This window comes from Carcharodon carcharias, chromosome 3 (genome assembly GCF_017639515.1).
Source record: "Carcharodon carcharias isolate sCarCar2 chromosome 3, sCarCar2.pri, whole genome shotgun sequence".
In the NCBI taxonomy this organism is placed as follows: Eukaryota; Metazoa; Chordata; class Chondrichthyes; order Lamniformes; family Lamnidae; genus Carcharodon; species Carcharodon carcharias.
This window is the reverse complement of record NC_054469.1, coordinates 71,960,069-71,982,974: the sequence shown is the minus strand read 5'-3', so window position 1 is coordinate 71,982,974 and position 22,906 is coordinate 71,960,069. Positions and strand designations below refer to the sequence as shown.

At 54.5% G+C, this 22,906-nt stretch overlaps 1 protein-coding gene across 5 annotated transcripts in view; it reads right to left on the bottom strand.

Annotated features, from left to right (window-relative positions):
* LOC121276518 (pituitary tumor-transforming gene 1 protein-interacting protein) overlaps positions 1 to 17,910 on the bottom strand; it is a 104,843-nt gene extending 86,933 nt beyond the window's left edge. The window contains exons 1-4 of one of the 5 annotated variants that reach the window (XM_041185018.1): positions 17,635 to 17,910; positions 16,214 to 16,402; positions 6,094 to 6,146; positions 3,619 to 3,727 (exon numbers count right to left, since the gene is read on the bottom strand). In XM_041185018.1, coding sequence (XP_041040952.1) covers positions 3,619 to 3,727; positions 6,094 to 6,146; positions 16,214 to 16,402; positions 17,635 to 17,719 — 436 coding nt within the window. In that variant the 5' untranslated portion in view covers positions 17,720 to 17,910. The other 4 variants (XM_041185019.1, XM_041185020.1, XM_041185022.1 and 1 more) reach the window with 4 other exon arrangements.
* Positions 17,911 to 22,906: the final 4,996 nt, after the last annotated feature.

Below are 22,906 nucleotides of genomic sequence, written 5' to 3'. Positions count from 1 at the left end.
TGGTGTTGGTCAGAAAAGGGCAGGGGGTGGTGTTGGTCAGAAAAGGGCAGGGGGTGGTGTTGGTCAGAAAAGGGCAGGGGGTGGTGTTGGTCAGAAAAGGGCAGGGGGTGGTGTTGGTCAGAAAAGGGCAGGGGGTGGTGTTGGTCAGAAAAGGGCAGGGGGTGGTGTTGGTCAGAAAAGGGCAGGGGGTGGTGTTGGTCAGAAAAGGGCAGGGGGTGGTGTTGGTCAGAAAAGGGCAGGGGGTGGTGTTGGTCAGAAAAGGGCAGGGGGTGGTGTTGGTCAGAAAAGGGCAGGGGGTGGTGTTGGTCAGAAAAGGGCAGGGGGTGGTGTTGGTCAGAAAAGGGCAGGGGGTGGTGTTGGTCAGAAAAGGGCAGGGGGTGGTGTTGGTCAGAAAAGGGCAGGGGGTGGTGTTGGTCAGAAAAGGGCAGGGGGTGGTGTTGGTCAGAAAAGGGCAGGGGGTGGTGTTGGTCAGAAAAGGGCAGGGGGTGGTGTTGGTCAGAAAAGGGCAGGGGGTGGTGTTGGTCAGAAAAGGGCAGGGGGTGGTGTTGGTCAGAAAAGGGCAGGGGGTGGTGTTGGTCAGAAAAGGGCAGGGGGTGGTGTTGGTCAGAAAAGGGCAGGGGGTGGTGTTGGTCAGAAAAGGGCAGGGGGTGGTGTTGGTCAGAAAAGGGCAGGGGGTGGTGTTGGTCAGAAAAGGGCAGGGGGTGGTGTTGGTCAGAAAAGGGCAGGGGGTGGTGTTGGTCAGAAAAGGGCAGGGGTCAAGAAATAGCTGGGAAGGGCAAGAGAGAGGTGGGTAGGAAAGGAGACATGCATAAGAGAAGTCAGTCACTAAATTAAATAGATAGGTCTGCATCCTACATATGTCTATGAACTGGCTACTTGTAAAACTTAACACCAACAAATAGAGTAGACTTGGTACCTAATAGTCTGGGCTTGATGCAGAGCTAAAATGTCAGTGCCTAAACAACTCAACCATAAAGCTTCCCCCTCCTTTAATTTAATGCACACCTTCAAAATCCTAATCCAGTTTTCGAATATTAGAAGGAACACAGCAAAAAAGTCCAAGTTTAACTTCCACATTACCTAAAGTACTTATGTAACCAAGTGCAGTATAAATCATGGGAGGAGCTTCTACTTGCCAAAGTGCTGGAAGACACGGGGCAGGGTGGGGGTTTCTGGTAATTCACAGGAAACCCCAAAGTACAGGTTTTCGCACATATTGTGGAGTTTTAACTCCACAGCATGTGACCTTTGGCCTTGACAGGCTCCTTGATTGAGAAACATGCCTTCCAGTTAGGCATGGAGCACTCTAGGGTAGGCCGCAGGATCAGGTGGAGCCGATCCGTGCCCCCAGGCAGGGTTTTGATCCCATTGATCCCAGTGTGCGAGGCTTAGGAGATCAGAAGGAAGCTCTCTTCCTCTTCCTGGCCTACAAGGAGTAAAGCAAAGGCACTTGCCTTCTCCCAGAGGCTGTCCTCACTTCACTGCAACCTTTAGATTTCCTGAGGCCTGGGAAACCCAGTTGGCCATTCTAAAACTTTCGAAGATTAAATCTGGGCTTCCAGCCTCTTAAAAAACACCAGCTGCCTCCTGGGAATGGATTGGCTATCTGTCCTTTGACCCACCTCAGTAAAACTCAGGTCAGCAAGTTGGAGTTGGCTTCCTTTGGAGCTCAGAATTTTTGTCCATTTATTCCCCCCACACACACCTAATCCCAACCATGCACCCATGTTAAAACTCCCCACCCCACCCACCATTATTCCATATTTGAAAGAATGGTACATCATGGTATTGATAAAATATTTACTAATAAATTAACACTAATAATTTGAATACAGTACAAGGATTATGTAACTGGAATAGTAGTGAAAATGTCTAATCCAGAGAATTCCATTTTATGTGACTCCTATCCCACACTAAAGTAGTTTTCTCTTAATGGGCCTCTGAAGAGGCTTAGCAAGCCACTCAGTTGCATCTGTTACATAGGTAACATATTCCATTCTGATAGCGTCTTCACCGCACTGCCTGTAACGATTCAAGGAGGCAACCCGCCAATGGCAGCTAGAATGAGCATTAAATACCAGCCTTGTTAATGACACCCACATTCAGGCAACAAGCCCAAAAGAGTTAAAAAATTAATAATTCTAGTTGAAATAAAAATCCTTAACCAAGACTTACCAAATTGGATCCTGCTAATCACAAACAGCAGGACAAATCTAACCCAGCCAATAACTGCCCCATCAGTCTATTCTCGGTGAACAACAAATTGAAAGGGTAATCGACAGAGCTATCAAACAACACTAACCCAGCAATAATCTGCTCATTGACGCTCAGTTTGGGTTCTGTCAGGGCCATCAACTTCTGACCTCATTACAACCTTGGTTCAAACATGGACAAAAGAACTGAACTCGCAAGGTGAGGTGAGAGTGACTGTCCTTGACATCAAGGCAGCATTTGAACATGTGTGGCATCAAGGATCCCTAGCAAAGCTGAAATTAATGAGAATCAGCGGAAAAACTCTCCGCTGTTTGGATTCATACCTATCGCAAAGGAAAATGGTTGTGGTTGTTGGAGGTCAATCACTGCAGGAGTTCCTCAGGACAGTGTGCTAGACCCAGCCAGCTTCAGGTGCTTCATCGATGACCTTCTCTTCATCATAAGGTCAGAAGTGGGGATATTCGCTGAAGATTGCACAATATTCAAAACTCCTCAGATACTGAAGCAGTTCTTTGTCCATATGCAAGACCTGGACAACATCCAGGCTTGGGTTGTAAATGGCTCATTACTGCAGGAGTACCTCAGGTCATCCTATCATCTTCCCATGACATTCAATGGCATCACCATTGCTGAATTCCCCACTACCAACATTGCAGGGGTTACCACTGAGCAGAAACTGATCTTGACCAGCCATATAACCAATTTGGCGACAAGAGCAGGTCAAAGTCTGGAAATTCTGTGGCGAGTAACTCACCTCTTGACTGCCCACAGCCTGTCCACTATCTGCAACGTGTAAGTCAGGAGTGTGATGGAATACTCTCCACTTGTCTGGATGAGTGCAGCTCCAACAACAATCATGAAGCTTGACACCAACCAGGACAAAGCCTGATTGGGATCCCATCCACCACCTTCAACATTCATTCCCTCCACCACTGGCACACATGGGCAGCGCGGTGTGTGACATCTACAAGATACAGCAACTCACCAAGGCTCCTTCAATAGCACTTTCCAAACCAGTGACTTCGACCCCCTAGAAGGACATGGGCAGCAGATGCATGGGAGCACCATCACCTGCAAGCTCCCCTCCAAGCCACACACCACCCTGATTTGGAACTAGAAGGCAACTCACCACCATCTTCTCAAGTGCAATTAGGGATAGGCAATAAATATTGGCCCAGCCAGCAACGCCTACATCCACCAACGAATACTTTTTTAAAAAATTCTAACTACTATTCCAACAGTTTGATTATACTTCGGATATTGTCAGACGGAAACCAGAACAATAATCACATCTAACCCAGGAACAGTATCTGGTCTTCTGCAGAGTTTACACTTTTAAAAAGAAATTGCATTCATTTTAAAGTCTTACCAATATTAAGTGCAAAATGCACATTAAACTCTTACCCCAGCAAACTCCCCAACGAGCTTGGCGTAAAGGACATATTGAGTTAGGTGGAATTATACTTTCAACAGGGTATTTCATACAACGCTGATCAACAAAACACCAGAGACACTGGAAGACAAGAGTTCAAAATGTGTGTTAAAGTTATCCAAAATGCTCTCAATCATGACCCTGCAAAATGCAGACTTTTTTTTACGATAATAATCTATGTGCTAACTGTACTCTGCAACATAAACCTACTTAGATCTGCATTTAAAATTCAAATCACTTTCAAAACTACATACTTATTTAACTTAAAACAGTGGCAGTTTTTAAGTATTTTTAAAATCATAACATGATCCACTCTTTATATAACAAAACTTCATGTGAGATCAGAAATTAGCATTGCAAAGCTCAAAAAATTAGTTTCAGAACTAATGCAGTACTTTTATTTTTTGCTCAATTTCATTTTATTTTTTACAAAACTGAACAGTATGGAGCTTTAACTTGTAACTATAACTACATTTGCAGCGCATATCTTTTTTAAAAAATGGACTGCACTCCAATATCGTCCACATTTCACTTTCTTGAACTGCAGTGTTATGATTTCATAAGATTGTTCTTCATAGAATAAACTGTCCCACCCAACTGTCCTGCTAAAAACAGAAGTATTATATTCGGGCATGTCCAAAATGTGGCATATGGTCCCAAACTCTGACTGTTCAACTCAAAGCCTAGGCTAGCCAATCTTATTTGCACTTATTTTTATTTATATCCTGCTTTGTCATGCTCAAATTTCTTGGGGCCTTTAGATTAAAAAAGGGCTTAAGTGCTAGAAACCTGAGATATATGCAACTCAATGGATACACGGGTTTAAAACTTTAGATGCAGTCCCTGATATTCCATGATATGCGGTGGTGTGGCCCACAAAAACAAATTGCATCATATATTACCTTTAACATAGTAAAACATTCTACAGGGTGTTATCAAACATAATTTGACACCGAGCCACATAAGGTGATTTGACAGGTGATCAAAAGCTTAGTCAAAGAGATAGGTTTCAAGGAGTGTCTTAACAGGAGAGAAATTTAGAGAGGAAATTCCAGAGGACAAGGCAGCTGAAGGCACAGCTGTTAACGATGGAGTAATGAAAATCAGGCATACATAAGGTGTTAGAATTGGTGCTGTGCAAGTTGTAGGCTGGACAAAGTGAGAGATAGGAAGAGGTGAGAAGGGATTTGAAAACAAGGATAAGAATTTCAAAGAAAAAAAATGCTTGGTCACCTTGTTCTAGTTTATCTGAAAACAAAGACAAAAGATGGATTTTTCTGTAAGATGCAACAGAATGCAAACCTAGTTTCTTTCAAATCTGACCTTGGCTAAAAACAAAAATGTTTCAAGATATTTAAAGATCCTTAGATAGTACAACAAGATTCCCCAAAAATGCAAATCCACAGTCCAAAATTTTTCCAAATCTATTTATATTGCTAATAATTTGCAAGCTCACTTCAGACACTAAAAGAATCAACTTATGACTAGTATAGGATGCTGGCAAGGATGGGTTTTAATTGGCAGGGAAACTTATGTTAGAAAACAGTGGGATTCTCTGCATCTTGATTGAGAAAGACCACAAAATTGTTTCTAAAATAGTGGTCAAATCACTTTTTATAATTGAATAAAATGCACCTTGGAAACATGAGTAGGACTGAATAAAAACAAGACTACTGCTGAAACTTGATCTTTTCAACTGATGCAAATGTCTTGAATGCTGGTAGAATCCTCCAGACTTGCCGCTACATTCTGACATCACTATGATTGATGGAAGTCATCTGTTTACATTCAGTGGTGTGCATCAAAAGTAAACAGGTGCCAGTTGTCAAAAAGTCAATGAATGGCTATTTGACAGATTCAGTGAAATCAATGCCACTGTGATTAATGGGCATTTCATTTCTTCAAAATGTTCCTGTTGATCATAAATAAGTTTTAGTTTGAGATAAAGAACACTTGCAGAAGTCAACTTTTACAGATAACAAAAGATGTAATTTTAAACAGTTGTGCAGTAGCACATAAACACAGCACCTCAAAATTACTGTGACAGAAAAGTCACCTTTAAAATTAAAATTACATGCTTGGCATCTAATAAGATACCAACAGTAAATATTTGCCATTTCAAAGCCAATTAACGTCTTGCAAGTTGTAACGGCTATTTACGGAGTCTGTAAAACCGATTTTCAAAATTGAAATTAACCAATTAAACGAGCAGTGTTATTAAGCATATGTATAGAGTGCCAATTCTGGGCTGTGAGAAAGTGGAGTTGTAGTTCCTCACACCCAAAGGTCAACTTGGGAACAACAATCTGGAAGTTGTTCTTGTTATCTGCTAATTAAGGGTTTTCGCACCACTAACGAGGCAAATTACTTTTCCTTCACACAGGGGAGCAAAGACAAACTAAATTCTAAGATATTCCTGCATAAATTGATAAAATTGTGATACTTACATCAACATTTTCCAAGCACTGTTCACAAGATGTATTTGTAAAATCTGAGCAATCTATATAAGAGTAAAGAAAAATCAGCAACAGCAAGTGCAGTTTCCCTCTTTAATTGTTTGAACACTTCAACAGTTAGGATATGGCCAAAAGAACATAAATGAGAAAGCATCTGAAGAAATAATAACAATGGAAATCCACAGACCTGGGCTGTATTACAAATCTCTTGTGGTTCTTTGTTAAGATACAATTTTCCTTAAGGCTAAACACCCTTAGTCTAGAACAATGATATAAATTATACTACGATGGGCTCAATCATCCACAAATTAAATTGTTTCAACAAATAATTCAAATAAACAATCCTGGACTGGGAAACTTCATACTTGAATGCTCCTTTCTACTTTATAATTAATGCTAAACAGTTTACATTTCATGATGGATGTGTAATTTGAAAATATCTGGCAACCGGGGTTTATTTTCTTATAACTGAAAACTTCAACAAGTAGCCATTCTCAAAATTTGCATTCTTTCACTTGAGCCTGTCAGCCCTCCTCGATAATAAACATTTGTTTTATTTATTATACACATAGCATTTTATTGCAAATGATTATGCTCCAAGTAAATGATAGCATTTCTGGTACAGTTTTTTTTTTCTCAGTTCCATCTCCAATTAGACTTCTCCTTCAGATACAGTGCAGCTTGATGAGAAACAAATTTAGTGAGCTGAAAACAATATCATATTTGGAAATCAAGTGACATGACTAGCACAAGACTAACACTCAGCATGAGGAAATACATTTTTAAGCAGCAAGTGTTTAGGATCTAGAATGCACTGAGAGTGCGGTGACAACTCAATAAAGACCTTCAAAAGAGAATTGGAAAATTATTTGAAGAGAGAAAATATGCCAGGGCAGGGGGAGAAAACCAGGGCGGGGGGAGAAAGCCAGGGGAATGGGATTAGGTTTGTTGCTCTTGAAGAGAGCCAACACAGATATGGCAGGCTGAATGATCTTTTGTGCTGTTTCCAGCTCTCTGTAAATGACTCAGTTAGCCCAACTTCCTCATAGCCCTGCTATTATCCAATTAGCTTTTGAAAGCCATAATTGAATCTGTTTTCACCACGTTGTCTGGCAGTGTATTCCAGATCCTAACCACTCGCTGCCTAAAGAAGTTTTTCTCATGTCACTTCTGGTTCTTGGCCAATCATGTTAAAATGAAGCCTTTGGTTCTCAAGCCTTCTGCCAACAGGGACAGTTTCTCCATAACTACGCCGTACAGATCCGTCATAATTTTGGCACACCTAGATTAAATCTCCTCTCAATCATCTCAAATCCAAAGAGGACATTCTCAGCTTTGCTAATCTATCCGCATAATTTAAATTTCTCATCCTGGAATCATTCTCATAAAACTTTTCTGCACTCTCTCTGAAGCCTTCACATCCTTCCTAAAGAATTGGACAGACCCCAGATAAGGCTGAACTAGTGTTTTATAAAGGTTTCCAAACCTGCTTTTGTACTGTATGTCTGTATTTATAAAGCCCAGGATCCCTTATTAACACCTTTCTCAACCTGCCTTGCCACATTCAATGATTTGTGCTCAAAAATCTCCAGGTCCCTCTGCTTCTGCATCTTCTTTAGAATTGTACCCTTTATTTCGTATTGCCTCTCCTCATTCTTCCAACCAAAAAGAATCAAATAAATTATAATATTCTAATTCTTATATTGTTAACTGTTTCACTACTTAAAACACTAATCTGAATTGTTAATAAGCAAAAGTGTAAAGATAGATTTCCTTGGAAAATAACTCTCAAAACTGTAAAAGTGGCTCCGTTGAGTACACCATATGTATGTCTCCCCCGCACCACGCCCTACCTCTCCGCCCCACCCCCGCGCCCTCCCTCCCCCCCAACCCCCGCGCCGCGCCCTCCCTCCCTCCCTCTCCCCCGCGCCGCGCCCTCCCTCTCCTCCCCCCCGCGCCGCGCCCTCCCTCTCCTCCCCCCCGCGCCGCGCCCTCCCTCTCCTCCCCCCCGCGCCGCGCCCTCCCTCTCCTCCCCCCCGCGCCGCGCCCTCCCTCTCTTCCCCCCCCGCGCCGCGCCCTCCCTCTCTTCCCCCCCGCGCCGCGCCCTCCCTCTCTTCCCCCCCGCGCCGCGCCCTCCCTCTCTTCCCCCCCGCGCCGCGCCCTCCCTCTCTTCCCCCCCGCGCCGCGCCCTCCCTCTCTTCCCCCCCGCGCCGCGCCCTCCCTCTCTTCCCCCCCGCGCCGCGCCCTCCCTCTCTTCCCCCCCGCGCCGCGCCCTCCCTCTCTTCCCCCCCGCGCCGCGCCCTCCCTCTCTTCCCCCCCCGCGCCGCGCCCTCCCTCTCTTCCCCCCCGCGCCGCGCCCTCCCTCTCTTCCCCCCCGCGCCGCGCCCTCCCTCTCTTCCCCCCCCGCGCCGCGCCCTCCCTCTCTTCCCCCCCGCGCCGCGCCCTCCCTCTCTTCCCCCCCGCGCCGCGCCCTCCCTCTCTTCCCCCCCGCGCCGCGCCCTCCCTCTCTTCCCCCCCGCGCCGCGCCCTCCCTCTCTTCCCCCCCGCGCCGCGCCCTCCCTCTCTTCCCCCCCGCGCCGCGCCCTCCCTCTCTTCCCCCCCCGCGCCGCGCCCTCCCTCTCTTCCCCCCCCGCGCCGCGCCCTCCCTCTCTTCCCCCCCCGCGCCGCGCCCTCCCTCTCTTCCCCCCCCGCGCCGCGCCCTCCCTCTCTTCCCCCCCCGCGCCGCGCCCTCCCTCTCTTCCCCCCCGTGCCGCGCCCTCCCTCTCTTCCACCCCGCGCCGCGCCCTCCCTCTCTTCCCCCCCGCGCCGCACCCTCCCTCTCTTCCGCCCCGCGCCGCGCCCTCCCTCTCTTCCCCCCCGCGCCGCGCCCTCCCTCTCTTCCCCCCCGCGCCGCGCCCTCCCTCTCTTCCCCCCCCGCGCCGCGCCCTCCCTCTCTTCCCCCCCCGCGCCGCGCCCTCCCTCTCTTCCCCCCCGCGCCGCGCCCTCCCTCTCTTCCCCCCCGCGCCGCGCCCTCCCTCTCTTCCCCCCCCGCGCCGCGCCCTCCCTCTCTTCCCCCCCACGCCGCGCCCTCCCTCTCTTCCCCCCCACGCCGCGCCCTCCCTCTCTTCCCCCCCACGCCGCGCCCTCCCTCTCTTCCCCCCCACGCCGCGCCCTCCCTCTCTTCCCCCCCACGCCGCGCCCTCCCTCTCTTCCCCCCCACGCCGCGCCCTCCCTCTCTTCCCCCCCACGCCGCGCCCTCCCTCTCTTCGCCCCCACGCCGCGCCCTCCCTCTCTTCGCCCCCACACCGCGCCCTCCCTCTCTTCCCCCCCACACCGCGCCCTCCCTCTCTTCCCCTCACACCGCGCCCCTCCCTCTCCCTCTCCCTCCCTCCCTTTCTCCCCCTCTCTCTCCCACCTCTGCACCCTCTCAGCACACTCTATGAAACCCTCCCACTGCGCCCTGTCCCCGTCTCACCTGCTCTCCATAGGCGCGCCCCATGAAGCCCCTGGGCCCCCGTGCCCTCCCCAGACACCCCTCCCACCAATATCTTCTCCCAATGCACCCCCTGCGCCTGCTCCCTACGCCCAACTCTCTCCAGGACCCCACCAGCGCCCTATCTCCGGGGCCCCGTGCCCTCTCCCTCGCTCCCTACCCCCCCGCCCTCCCTCCCCAACACTTCCCCTTCCCCCACGCACCACATCCCCACGCCCCCCTCTTCCTCACCCCCATCCCCATGCCCCCCGCTTCCTCACCCCCATCCCCACGCCCCCCTCTCCCTCACCCCCAACCCCACAGCCCCCGCTCCCTCACCCCCAAGCCCACGCCCCCTCACCCACAACCCCATGCCCCCCGCTCCCTCACGCCAAAGCCCATTCCCCACGCCCAATCCCATCCCCCACTCCCTCACCCCCAATCCCACCCCCTCACCCCCAATCCCATCCCCCACCCCTCACCCCCAATCCCATCCCCCACCCCTCACCCCCAATCCCATCCCCCACCCCTCACCCCCAATCCCAATCCCACCCCCTCACCCCCAATCCCAATCCCACCCCCTCACCCCCAATCCCATCCCCCACTCCCTCACCCCCAATCCCACCCCCCACTCCCTCACCCCCAATCCCACCCCCCACTCCCTCACCCCCAATCCCACCCCCCACTCCCTCACCCCCAATCCCACCCCCCACTCCCTCACCCCCAATCCCACCCCCCACTCCCTCACCCCCAATCCCACCCCCCACTCCCTCACCCCCAATCCCACCCCCCACTCCCTCACCCCCAATCCCACCCCCCACTCCCTCACCCCCAATCCCACCCCCCACTCCCTCACCCCCAATCCCACCCCCCACTCCCTCACCCCCAATCCCACCCCCCACTCCCTCACCCCCAATCCCACCCCCCACTCCCTCACCCCCAATCCCACCCCCCACTCCCTCACCCCCAATCCCACCCCCCACTCCCTCACCCCCAATCCCACCCCCCACTCCCTCACCCCCAATCCCACCCCCCACTCCCTCACCCCCAATCCCACCCCCCACTCCCTCACCCCCAATCCCACCCCCCACTCCCTCACCCCCAATCCCACCCCCCACTCCCTCACCCCCAATCCCACCCCCCACTCCCTCACCCCCAATCCCACCCCCCACTCCCTCACCCCCAATCCCACCCCCCACTCCCTCACCCCCAATCCCACCCCCCACTCCCTCACCCCCAATCCCACCCCCCACTCCCTCACCCCCAATCCCACCCCCCACTCCCTCACCCCCAATCCCAGCCCCCACTCCCTCACCCCCAATCCCAGCCCCCACTCCCTCACACCCAATCCCAGCCCCCACTCCCTCACACCCAATCCCAGCCCCCACTCCCTCACACCCAATCCCACACCCCACTCCCTCACACCCAATCCCACACCCCACTCCCTCACACCCAATCCCACACCCCACTCCCTCACACCCAATCCCACCCCCACTCCCTCACCCCCAATCCCACCCCCCACTCCCTCACCCCCAATCCCAGCCCCCACTCCCTCACACCCAATCCCAGCCCCCACTCCCTCACACCCAATCCCAGCCCCCACTCCCTCACACCCAATCCCAGCCCCCACTCCCTCACACCCAATCCCAGCCCCCACTCCCTCACACCCAATCCCACCCCCCACTCCCTCACACCCAATCCCACCCCCCACTCCCAACCCCATCTCCCACGCCCCCCCCTTCCTCACACCCAACCCCATCCCCTACGCCCTACCTTCCTCACACCCAACCCCATCCCCTACGCCCTACCTTCCTCACACCCAACCCCATCCCCTACGCCCTACCTTCCTCACACCCAACCCCACGCACCACCTTCCTCACGCCCAACCCCATCCCCCACACCCCCCATTGCTCACACCTGACCCCATCCCCCACTTTCCTCACACCCAACCCCATCCCCCATGCCCCACCTACCTCACACCCAACCCCATCCCTCACCTTCCTCACACCCAACTCCACCCCCCACGGCCCTCCCTTCCTCACACCCAACCTCATCCCCCATGCCCCACCTACCTCACACCCAACCCCATCCCTCACCTTCCTCACACCCAACTCCACCCCCTACGCCCCCCGCTTCCTCACACCCAACCCCATCCCCCACGCCCCCCTCTTCCTCACACCCAACCCCATTCCCCACGCCCCCCCCCTCCCTTCCTCACACACAACCCAACACCCCACACACCCCCTCCCTCGCACCCAACCCCATCCACAACGCCCCATCACTTCCTCGCACCCAACCCCATCCCCCACGCCCCATCACTTCCTCGCACCCAACCCCATCCCCCACGCCCCATCACTTCCTCGCACCCAACCCCATCCCCCACGCCCCATCACTTCCTCGCACCCAACCCCATCCCCCACGCCCCATCACTTCCTCGCACCCAACCCCAGCCCCCACGCCCCCACCTTGCTCGCACCCAACCCCAGCCCCCACGCCCCCACCTTGCTCGCACCCAACCCCAGCCCCCACGCCCCCACCTTGCTCGCACCCAACCCCAGCCCCCACGCCCCCACCTTGCTCGCACCCAACCCCAGCCCCCACCTTGCTCGCACCCAACCCCAGCCCCCACCTTGCTCGCACCCAACCCCAGCCCCCACCTTGCTCGCACCCAACCCCAGCCCCCACCTTGCTCGCACCCAACCCCAGCCCCCACCTTGCTCGCACCCAACCCCAGCCCCCACCTTGCTCGCACCCAACCCCAGCCCCCACCTTGCTCGCACCCAACCCCAGCCCCCACCTTGCTCGCACCCAACCCCAGCCCCCACCTTGCTCGCACCCAACCCCAGCCCCCACCTTGCTCGCACCCAACCCCAGCCCCCACCTTGCTCGCACCCAACCCCAGCCCCCACGCCCCCACCTTGCTCGCACCCAACCCCAGCCCCCACGCCCCCACCTTGCTCGCACCCAACCCCAGCCCCCACCTTGCTCGCACCCAACCCCAGCCCCCACGCCCCCACCTTGCTCGCACCCAACCCCAGCCCCCACGCCCCCACCTTGCTCGCACCCAACCCCAGCCCCCACGCCCCCACCTTGCACGCACCCAACCCCAGCCCCCACGCCCCCACCTTGCTCGCACCCAACCCCAGCCCCCACGCCCCCACCTTGCTCGCACCCAACCCCAGCCCCCACGCCCCCACCTTGCTCGCACCCAACCCCAGCCCCCACGCCCCCACCTTGCTCGCAGCCAACACCGCCCCCACCTTGCTCGCGGCCAACACCGCCCCCACCTTGCTCGCAGCCAACACCGCCCCCACCTTGCTCGCAGCCAACACCGCCCCCACCTTGCTCGCAGCCAACACCGCCCCCACCTTGCTCGCAGCCAACACCGCCCCCACCTTGCTCGCAGCCAACACCGCCCCCACCTTGCTCGCAGCCAACACCGCCCCCACCTTGCTCGCAGCCAACACCGCCCCCACCTTGCTCGCAGCCAACACCGCCCCCACCTTGCTCGCAGCCAACACCGCCCCCACCTTGCTCGCAGCCAACACCGCCCCCACCTTGCTCGCACCCAACACCGCCCCCACCTTGCTCGCACCCAACACCGCCCCCACCTTGCTCGCACCCAACACCGCCCCCACCTTGCTCGCAGCCAACACCGCCCCCACCTTGCTCGCACCCAACACCGCCCCCACCTTGCTCGCACCCAACACCGCCCCCACCTTGCTCGCACCCAACACCGCCCCCACCTTGCTCGCACCCAACACCGCCCCCACCTTGCTCGCACCCAACACCGCCCCCACCTTGCTCGCACCCAACACCGCCCCCACCTTGCTCGCACCCAACACCGCCCCCACCTTCCTCGCACCCAACACCGCCCCCACCTTCCTCGCACCCAACACCGCCCCCACCTTCCTCGCACCCAACACCGCCCCCACCTTCCTCGCACCCAACACCGCCCCCAACTTCCTCGCACCCAACACCGCCCCCACCTTCCTCGCACCCAACACCGCCCCCACCTTCCTCGCACCCAACACCGCCCCCACCTTCCTCGCACCCAACACCGCCCCCACCTTCCTCGCACCCAACACCGCCCCCACCTTCCTCGCACCCAACACCGCCCCCACCTTCCTCGCACCCAACACCGCCCCCACCTTCCTCGCACCCAACACCGCCCCCACCTTCCTCGCACCCAACACCGCCCCCACCTTCCTCGCACCCAACACCGCCCCCACCTTCCTCGCACCCAACACCGCCCCCACCTTCCTCGCACCCAACCCCACACCTTCCTCGCACCCAACCCCGTCCCCCACCCCCCCACCTTCCTCGCACCCAACCCCATCCCCCAACCCCCACCTTCCTCGCACCCAACCCCGTCCCCCACCCCACCACCTTCCTCGCACCCAACCCCGTCCCCCACCCCACCACCTTCCTCGCACCCAACCCCATCCCCCACCCCCCACCTTCCTCGCACCCAACCCCATCCCCCACCCCACCACCTTCCTCGCACCCAACCCCATCCCCCACCCCCCACCTTCCTCGCACCCAACCCCATCCCCCACCCCCCCACCTCCCTCGCACCCAACCCCATCCCCCACCCCCCCACCTCCCTCGCACCCAACCCCATCCCCCACCCCCCCAACCCCCCACCTCCCTCGCACCCAACCCCATCCCCCACCCCCCCACCTCCCTCGCACCCAACCCCATCCCCCACCCCCCCACCTCCCTCGCACCCAACCCCATCCCCCACCCCCCCCACCTCCCTCGCAGCCAACCCCATCCCCCACCCCCCCACCTCCCTCGCAGCCAACCCCATCCCCCACCCCCCACCCCCCTCGCACCCAACACCATCCCCCATCCCCCCACCTCCCTCGCACCCAACCCCATCCCCCACCCCCCTCGCAGCCAACCCCATCCCCCACCCCCCCCACCTCCCTCGCAGCCAACCCCATCCCCCACCCCCCCACTTCCCTCGCAGCCAACCCCATCCCCCACCCCCCTCGCAGCCAACCCCATCCCCCACCCCCCCACCTCCCTCGCAGCCAACCCCATCCCCCACCCCCCCACTTCCCTCGCAGCCAACCCCATCCCCCACCCCCCGCAGCCAACCCCATCCTCCTCCCACCCACCTCCCTCGCAGCCAACCCCATCCCCCACCCCCCCACCTCCCTCGCAGCCAACCCCATCCCCCCCCCCCCACCCCCCCCCCCCACGTCCCTCGCAGCCAACCCCATCCCCCACCCCCCCACGTCCCTCGCAGCCAACCCCATTCCCCCAACCCACCCCACCTCACTCGCACCCAACCCCACCCCACCCCCCTCGCACCCAACCCCACCCCACCCCCCTCCCTCGCACCCAACCCCACCCCACCCCCCTCCCTCGCACCCAACCCCACCCCACCTCCCTCCCTCGCACCCAACCCCACCCCACCTCCCTCCCTCGCACCCAACCCCACCCCACCTCCCTCCCTCGCACCCAACCCCACCCCACCTCCCTCGCACCCAACCCCACCCCACCCCCCACGCATCCAACCCCACCCCACCCCACCCCCCACGCACCCAACCCCACCCCACCCCCCACGCACCCAACCCCATCCCCCACCCCCCACGCACCCAACCCCATCCCCCACCCCCCTCGCACCCAACCCCAGTCCCCACCTCCCTCGCACCCAACCCCACCCCCCACGGCCCCCCCCTCCCTCGCACCCAACCCCACCCCCCACGGCCCTCCCTTCCTCGCACCCAACCCCAACCCCCACACCCCTTCCTTCCTCGCACCCAACCCCATCCCCCACACCCCTTCCTTCCTCGCACCCAACCCCATCCCCCACACCCCTTCCTTCCTCGCACCCAACCCCATCCCCCACACCCCTTCCTTCCTCGCACCCAACCCCATCCCCCACACCCCTTCCTTCCTCGCACCCAACCCCATCCCCCACACCCCTTCCTTCCTCGCACCCAACCCCATCCCCCACACCCCCTTCCTCACAGCCCCATCCCCCACACCCCCTTCCTCACAGCCCCATCCACCACACCCCCTTCCTCACAGCCCCATCCACCACACCCCCTTCCTCACAGCCCCATCCCCCCCACCCCCCTCACTGCCCCCTCCCCCTACATGACCCCAAGCCCTCTCCTCACACACCCTCAGCCCACATACGTCGCATGACCACTCCCCTTTGGGCCCCCCCTCCTCCCATCGCCCCCTTACATGTTCTCCCACCTCTGCAACCTCTCCCTACACCACCTCCTCCCCTCCCTACGTCACCCCCCCAGAGCCCTCCCCTCTGCACCCCTCCCTACGTCCCCTCCCAACACACCCACCTCACCCCACGCCGCCCTACACCTTCTTCCAACTCTGCACACTCTCTCCACACACCCTCCCAACGCCAGTCACCAGAGCCCTGCCCTCTACACCCCCTCCCTATGCCCCCTACACCTTCTCCCAACTCTGCACCCTCGCTCTACACCCCCTCCCTACGCCCCCTACACCTTCTCCCAACTCTGCACCCTCGCTCTCCAGCCCCCAAAGCCCTCCCCTCTGCATCCCCTCCCTACGACCCCCACAACCGCCTGACCCCGCCCCCTTTCCCTACCACCTCAGCGGCGTTTCCCACCCGCACCGTAAATCAGGCTGGACCAAAATCGCAGATGGCGATCTTACCTCCCGTGACTGGTCGGGGGCTGACGTGACCGCCACCAGGTGCGGCGAAAAGGAGGAAGTAGAAAGTACTAAGTGCCCACACCTCCATGTTGTGCCTGCCTCTTCCTGAGCGCCAGGGAAGGCCCGCCCCCGGCAGCGCAGTGCGCATGTGCGGGAATGACTGCCTCTCCCCACGTGACCCCCCAACTTCTGTATCAGAACAAAAAACACAAACAAGCTCAACTCTGTGGCTGCACTGTGCATCACAGTCCCTGCCCTCACAGCTCCATATACACACCGTGCATCACAGTCTCCGCCCTCACAGCTCCATGTACACACCGTGCATCGCAGTCTCCGCCCTCACAGCTCCATATACACACCGTGCATCACAGTCCCTGCCCTCACAGCTCCATATACACACCGTGCATCACAGTCTCCGCCCTCACAGCTCCATGTACACACCGTGCATCGCAGTCTCCGCCCTCACAGCTCCATGTACACACCGTGCATCGCAGTCTCCGCCCTCACAGCTCCATGTACACACCGTGCATCGCAGTCTCCGCCCTCACAGCTCCATGTACACACCGTGCATCGCAGTCTCCGCCCTCACATCTCCATGTACACACCGTGCATCGCTGTCTCCGCCCTCACAGCTCCATGTACACACCGTGCATCGCAGTCTCCGCCCTCACAGCTCCATGTACACACTGTGCATCGCAGTCTCCGCCCTCACAGCTCCATATACACACTGCATCGCAGTCTCCGCCCTCACAGCTCCACGTACACACCGTGCATCGCAGTCTCCACCCTCACAGCTCCACGTACACACCGTGCATCGCAGTCTCCGCCCTCACAGCTCCATGTACACACTGTGCATCGCAGTCTCTGCCCCCACAGCTCCATATTAACACTGTGCATCACAGTCTCCACCCTCACAGCTCCATGTATACACTGTGCATCGCAGTCTCCGCCCTCACAGCTCCATATACACACTGTGCATCACAGTCTCTGCCCTCACAGCTCCATATACACACTGCATCTCAGTCTCCGCCCTCACAGCTCCACATACACACTGTGCATCACAGGCCCTGCCCTCACAACTCCATATACACACTGTGCATCGCAGTCCCTGCCCTCACAGCTCCATATACACACTGTGTATCACAGTCTCCACCCTCACAGCTCCATTTACACACTGTGCATTGCTGTCTCCGCCCCCACAGCTCCATATTAACACTGTGCATCACAGTCTCCACCCTCACAGCTCCATGTACACACTGTGCATCGCAGTCTCCGCCCTCACAGCTCCATGTACACACTGTGCATCGCAGTCTCCGCCCTCACAGCTCCATATACACACTGTGCATCGCAGTCTCCGTCCTCACAGCTCCATGTACACACTGTGCATCGCAGTCTCCGCCCTCACAGCTCCATGTACACACCATGCATCGCAGTCTCCGCCTTCACAGCTCCATGTACACACTGTGCATCGCAGTCTCCACCCTCACAGCTCCATGTACACACCATGCATCGCAGTCTCCGCCCTCACAGCTCCATGTACACACTGTGCATCGCAGTCTCCGCCCTCACAGCTCCTTATTCACACTGTGCGTGGTAATATCCGGCCTCACAGCTCCTTATTCACACTGTGCATGGTAATATCTGGCCTCACAACTCCTTATTCACACTGTGCGTGGTAATATCCGGCCTCACAACTCCTTATTCACACTGTGCGTCGTAATATCCGGCTTCACAGCTCCTTATTCACACTGTGCTTGGTAATATCCGGCCTCACAACTCCTTATTCACACTGTGCATGTCAGTATCTGGCCTCACACACCTTACTCACACTGTGTATGGCAGTATCCAGTCTCACAGCTCCTTATCCACATTGTGTATGGCAGTATCCGGCCTCACAGCTATTTATTCACACTGCACATGGCAGTATCTGGCCTCACATGCCTTATTAACAGTGTGTGTGGCAGTATCCAACCTCACAACTTATTCAAACTGTGCATGGCTACATCTGGCCTCACAGCTCCTTATTCGCACTGTGCATGGCTGCAGATAGTCAGCAGGTCAGATTCTACATGTAATCAAAGATAACATTTCAGATCCATGACCTTTCCTCAGAACCCAGGTCTAATGTGTAAATAGCATCATCAGCTCTGTTTCTCTCTTCCCAGATGCTGTCTGACCTGCTGAGTATGTGCAGCATTTCAATACCGAGGTCCTGCTTTCCCATTTGCACCCACACTTCAGTTGATTGTAACATTACCTGATAGTACTGTACCAGTCATATCAGTGCGGGGTGATAGGTACAGGCAGAGACCCAAGAATCAGATTCTGACTATTGGATGGTGTAATCGTCCAGCATGGTGGAATGGGATAGGGTGGACAGGATTCTTTGCAATTCCTATGAACGTGGGGGCGGGCCAAAACCAAACCTCCCATATATTCAGCCCTGATCATGATGATATTCATTTGTTTTGCTCGACTTCAAGGCCATCAGCACCTATCTCTGAGACAATCCTTATATTCTGTTGCCCATACGCTTACCTATTTATGTTTGGCAGCTTAATGATTTGAATGATCAAAGATAAACCAAAAAAATCTGGCTATTGATGGAAAATTTTGAACTAGTCTTTACTGGTCTCCTATTCCTCAAAATGGAACTCTGGCAAAATTGGTTTCTCATAAATAATTTTGACCTGGTCTGAACTGACTTTTCCTCCTTAATCATAAATTGGGCCACAAACTGTTAATCCATGCCTCCTCCAGATTGGCTCAGGCTTTTGATTGATTGCAATTCAGAGTCAGGAACTGGCAGGATCTATTGTCCTAATGATAGTGAGCCAGAAACTGTTCTTCCTTCCTCAAGTGACCATTTGAAAAGAATCCAAACCATTCTGAAGATTTTTATATTGTCCTTTTCTGGTGGGGAATTAAATTGTATGTGATATCCAAAGTATTTATATTTTCCAATCTCTTGTTCACTTAAGGTCTGCTGCCTAACTGGGCTATGGGCAGCCATTTCAGGTTAACACCCTACTTTGATTTACAACTTGATAGGAAAACATGGAATAGATAGCAGGACAGTGTGAGGAAGTTGGTAGGCCAGAGGGTGGCCCTAGTATCACGGTGCATGCTCTGCATGTGTAATGAGGAAGAAAAACAGGAAAAAATCTGGTCAGTGCCTACATGCCGATAAGTAGCAGTGTCCACAAAAGCTTGAAAACAAATGTAACTATTTCTTCATAACTTGATTTACATCTAGCAACTGACATGATGTGGGGTCATTGTAAAACTGATGCCAATACACCAATACTGAATATAGCAATACACTTAACAAAATGTCTAATGTCTAGCAGAACTTTTTTTCTGGTTTTGGATTTCATACTCATGGTCCTGGTAGCTTGAGGCATGATTTTTAACAAAAACAATTGAGTAAAACACAAACTAAAGTGAGCTTTCCACGAATTAGGAATCTATATTGTCCCATTCCTCTTAATTGTATTTGTAATCCTGTTCAATCAGAAATAGTCCTCACCAGTGCTCTATCTTGGGCTCAATATTAAGAAACAGGTTTACTTACAATAATATAAAAGTAAAAAATTGCAGATGCTGGAAATCCAAAACAAAATAAAAATACCTGGAAAATCTCTGCAAGTCTGACAGCATCTGTGAACAGTTCCTCTGACGTGTCCTCCTTCTTCCTTAACCGAGGTTTTCCACCCACGGTCGTTGACAGGGCCCTCAACCGTGTCCGGCCCATCTCCCGCGCATCCACCCTCACGCCTTCTCCTCCCTCCCAGAAACATGATAGGGTCCCCCTTGTCCTCACTTATCACCCCACCAGCCTCCGCATTCAAAGGATCATCCTCCGCCATTTCCGCCAACTCCAGCATGATGCCACCACCAAACACATCTTCCCTTCACCCCCCTTATCGGCATTCCGTAGGGATCGCTCCCTCCGGGACACCCTGGTCCACTCCTCCATCACCCCCTACTCCTCAACCCCCTCCTATGGCACCACCCCATGCCCACGCAAAAGATGCAAAACCTGCCCCTTCACTTCCTCTCTCCTCACCGTCCAAGGACCCAAACACTCCTTTCAAGTGAAGCAGCATTTCACTTGCATTTCCCCCACTTAGTCTACTGCATTCGTTGCTCTCAATGTGGTCTCCTCTACATTGGAGAGACCAAACGTAAACTGGGCGACCGCTTTGCAGAACACCTGCGGTCTGTCCGCAAGAATGACCCAAACCTCCCTGTGGCTTGCCATTTTAACACTCCACCCTGCTCTCTTGCCCACATGTCTGTCCTTGGCTTGCTGCATTGTTCCAGTGAAGCCCAACGCAAACTGGAGGAACAACACCTCATCTTCCGACTAGGCACTTTACAGTCTTCTGGACTGAATATTGAATTCAACAACTTTAGGTCGTGAGCTCCCTCCCCCATCCCCACCCCCTTTCTGTTTCCCCCTTCCTTTTTTTTCCAATAAATTATAAAGATTTTCCTTTTCCCACCTATTTCCATTATAAAAAAAAATAAAAAAAATTAAAAAAAATTAAAAAAAAACACCCCCACTAGAGCTATACCTTGAGTGCCCTACCATCCATTCTTAATTAGCACATTCGTTTAGATAATATCACCAACTTTAACTTTAACACCTATGTGTTCTATTGTACTATTGCCGTTGACATCTTTTGATGATCTGCTTCTATCACTGCTTGTTTGTCCCTACAACCACACCGCCCCCCCCCCACCTCTCTCTCTCTCTATCTCTCCGCCCCCCCCACACACACACCTTAAACCAGCTTATATTTCAACTCTTTCTTGGACTCGAACTCAAGTTCTGTCGAAGGGTCATGAGGACTCGAAACGTCAACTCTTTTCTTCTCCGCCGATGCTGCCAGACCTGCTGAGTTTTTCCAGGTAATTCTGTTTTTGCTGTGAAGAGGAACATGGTTAACGTTTTGAGTCTATATGACTCTTCGACAGAACTAAGGAAAAATAGAAGAGAGGTGAAATATAAGCAGGTTTAAGGGGGTGGGGGGGAGCGGTGGGACAAGTGGAGCTGGATAGAGGGCCAGTGATAGGTGGAGATAGCCAAAAGATGTCATAGACAAAAGGACAAAGAGGTGTTGAAGGTGGTGATATTATCTAAGGAATGTGCTAATAGGTGACATTAAGGATAGAAAGCAGACGAGCAAGGTACAGATAGCCCGAGTGGGAGTGGGATGGGGGGGAAGGGATCGAAATAGGCTAAAAGGTAGAGATAAAACAATGGATGGAAATACATTTAAAAATAATGGAAATAGGTGGGAAAAGAAAAATCTACATAAATTATTGGTAAAAAAGGGGCTGGAAAGGGGCGGGGATGGAGGAGAGAATTCATGATCTAAAATTGTTGAACTCAATATTCAGTCCGGAAGGCTGTAAAGTGCCTAGTCGGAAGATGAGGTGCTGTTCCTCCAGTTTGCGGTGAGCTTCACTGGAACATTGCAGCAGGCCAAGGACGGACATGTGGGCATGAAAACATTGTGGAGTGTTGAAACAGCAAGCGACTGGGAGGTCTGGGTCATGCTTGTGGACAGACTGAAGGTGTTCTGCAAAGTGGTCACCCAGTCTGTGTTTGGTCCCTCCAATGTAGAGGAAACCGCATTGGGAGCAGCGAATGCAGTAGACTAAATTGGGGGAAGTGCAAGTGAAATGCCGATTCACTTGAAAGGAGTGTTTGGGCCCTTGGACGGTGAGGAGAGGGGAAGTAAAGGGGCAGGTGTTGCAACTTCTGTGGTTGCATGGGAAGGTGCCGTGGGAGGGGGTTGAGGTGTAAAGGGTGATGGAGGAATGGACCAGGGTGTCCCGGAGGGAATGATCCCTGCAGAATGCTGCCAGGGTGGTTGAAGGGAAGATGTGTTTGGTGGTGGCATCATGCTGGAGTTGGCGGAAATGGCGAAGGTTGCTCCTTTGGATGTGAAGGCTGGTGGGGTGATAAGTGAGGACAAGGGGGACCCTATCATGGTTCTGGGAGGGAGAGGAAGGTGTGAGGGCGGATGCGCGGGAGATGGGCCGGACACGGTTGAGGGCCCTGTCAACCACTGTGGGTGGAAAACCTCAGTTAAGGAAGAAGGCAGACATGTCAGAGGAACTGTTTTTGAAAGTGGCATCATCAGAACAGATGCGACGGAGATGAGGGAACTGAGAGATGGGATGGAGCCCTTACAGGAAGTGGGGTGTGAGGAACTGTAGTCGAGGTAGCTGTGGGAGTCGGTAGGATTGTAATGAATATTGGTGGACAGTCTATCACCAGAAATTGAGACAGAGAGGTCAAGGAAGGGAAGGGAAGTGTCAAAGATGGACCATGTGAAAATGATGGAGGGGTGGAAATTGGAAGCAAAATTAATACATTTTTCCAGGTCCAGACGAGAGCATGAAGCAGCACCAGAGAAAGAGTTGTGGAAGGGGGCCGGAGTAGGACTGGAACAAGGAATGTTCCACATACCCCATAAAGAGACAGGCATAACTGGGGCCCATGAAGGTACCCATAGTCACACCTTTTATTTGGGGGAAGTGAGCGGAGTTTAAAGAGAAATTGTTCTGTGAGAGAACAAGTTCAGCCAGACGGAGGAGAGTAGTGGTGGATGGGGATTGTTCGGGCCTCTGTTCGAGGAAGAAGCGGAGAGCCCTCAGACCATCTCGGTGGAGGAT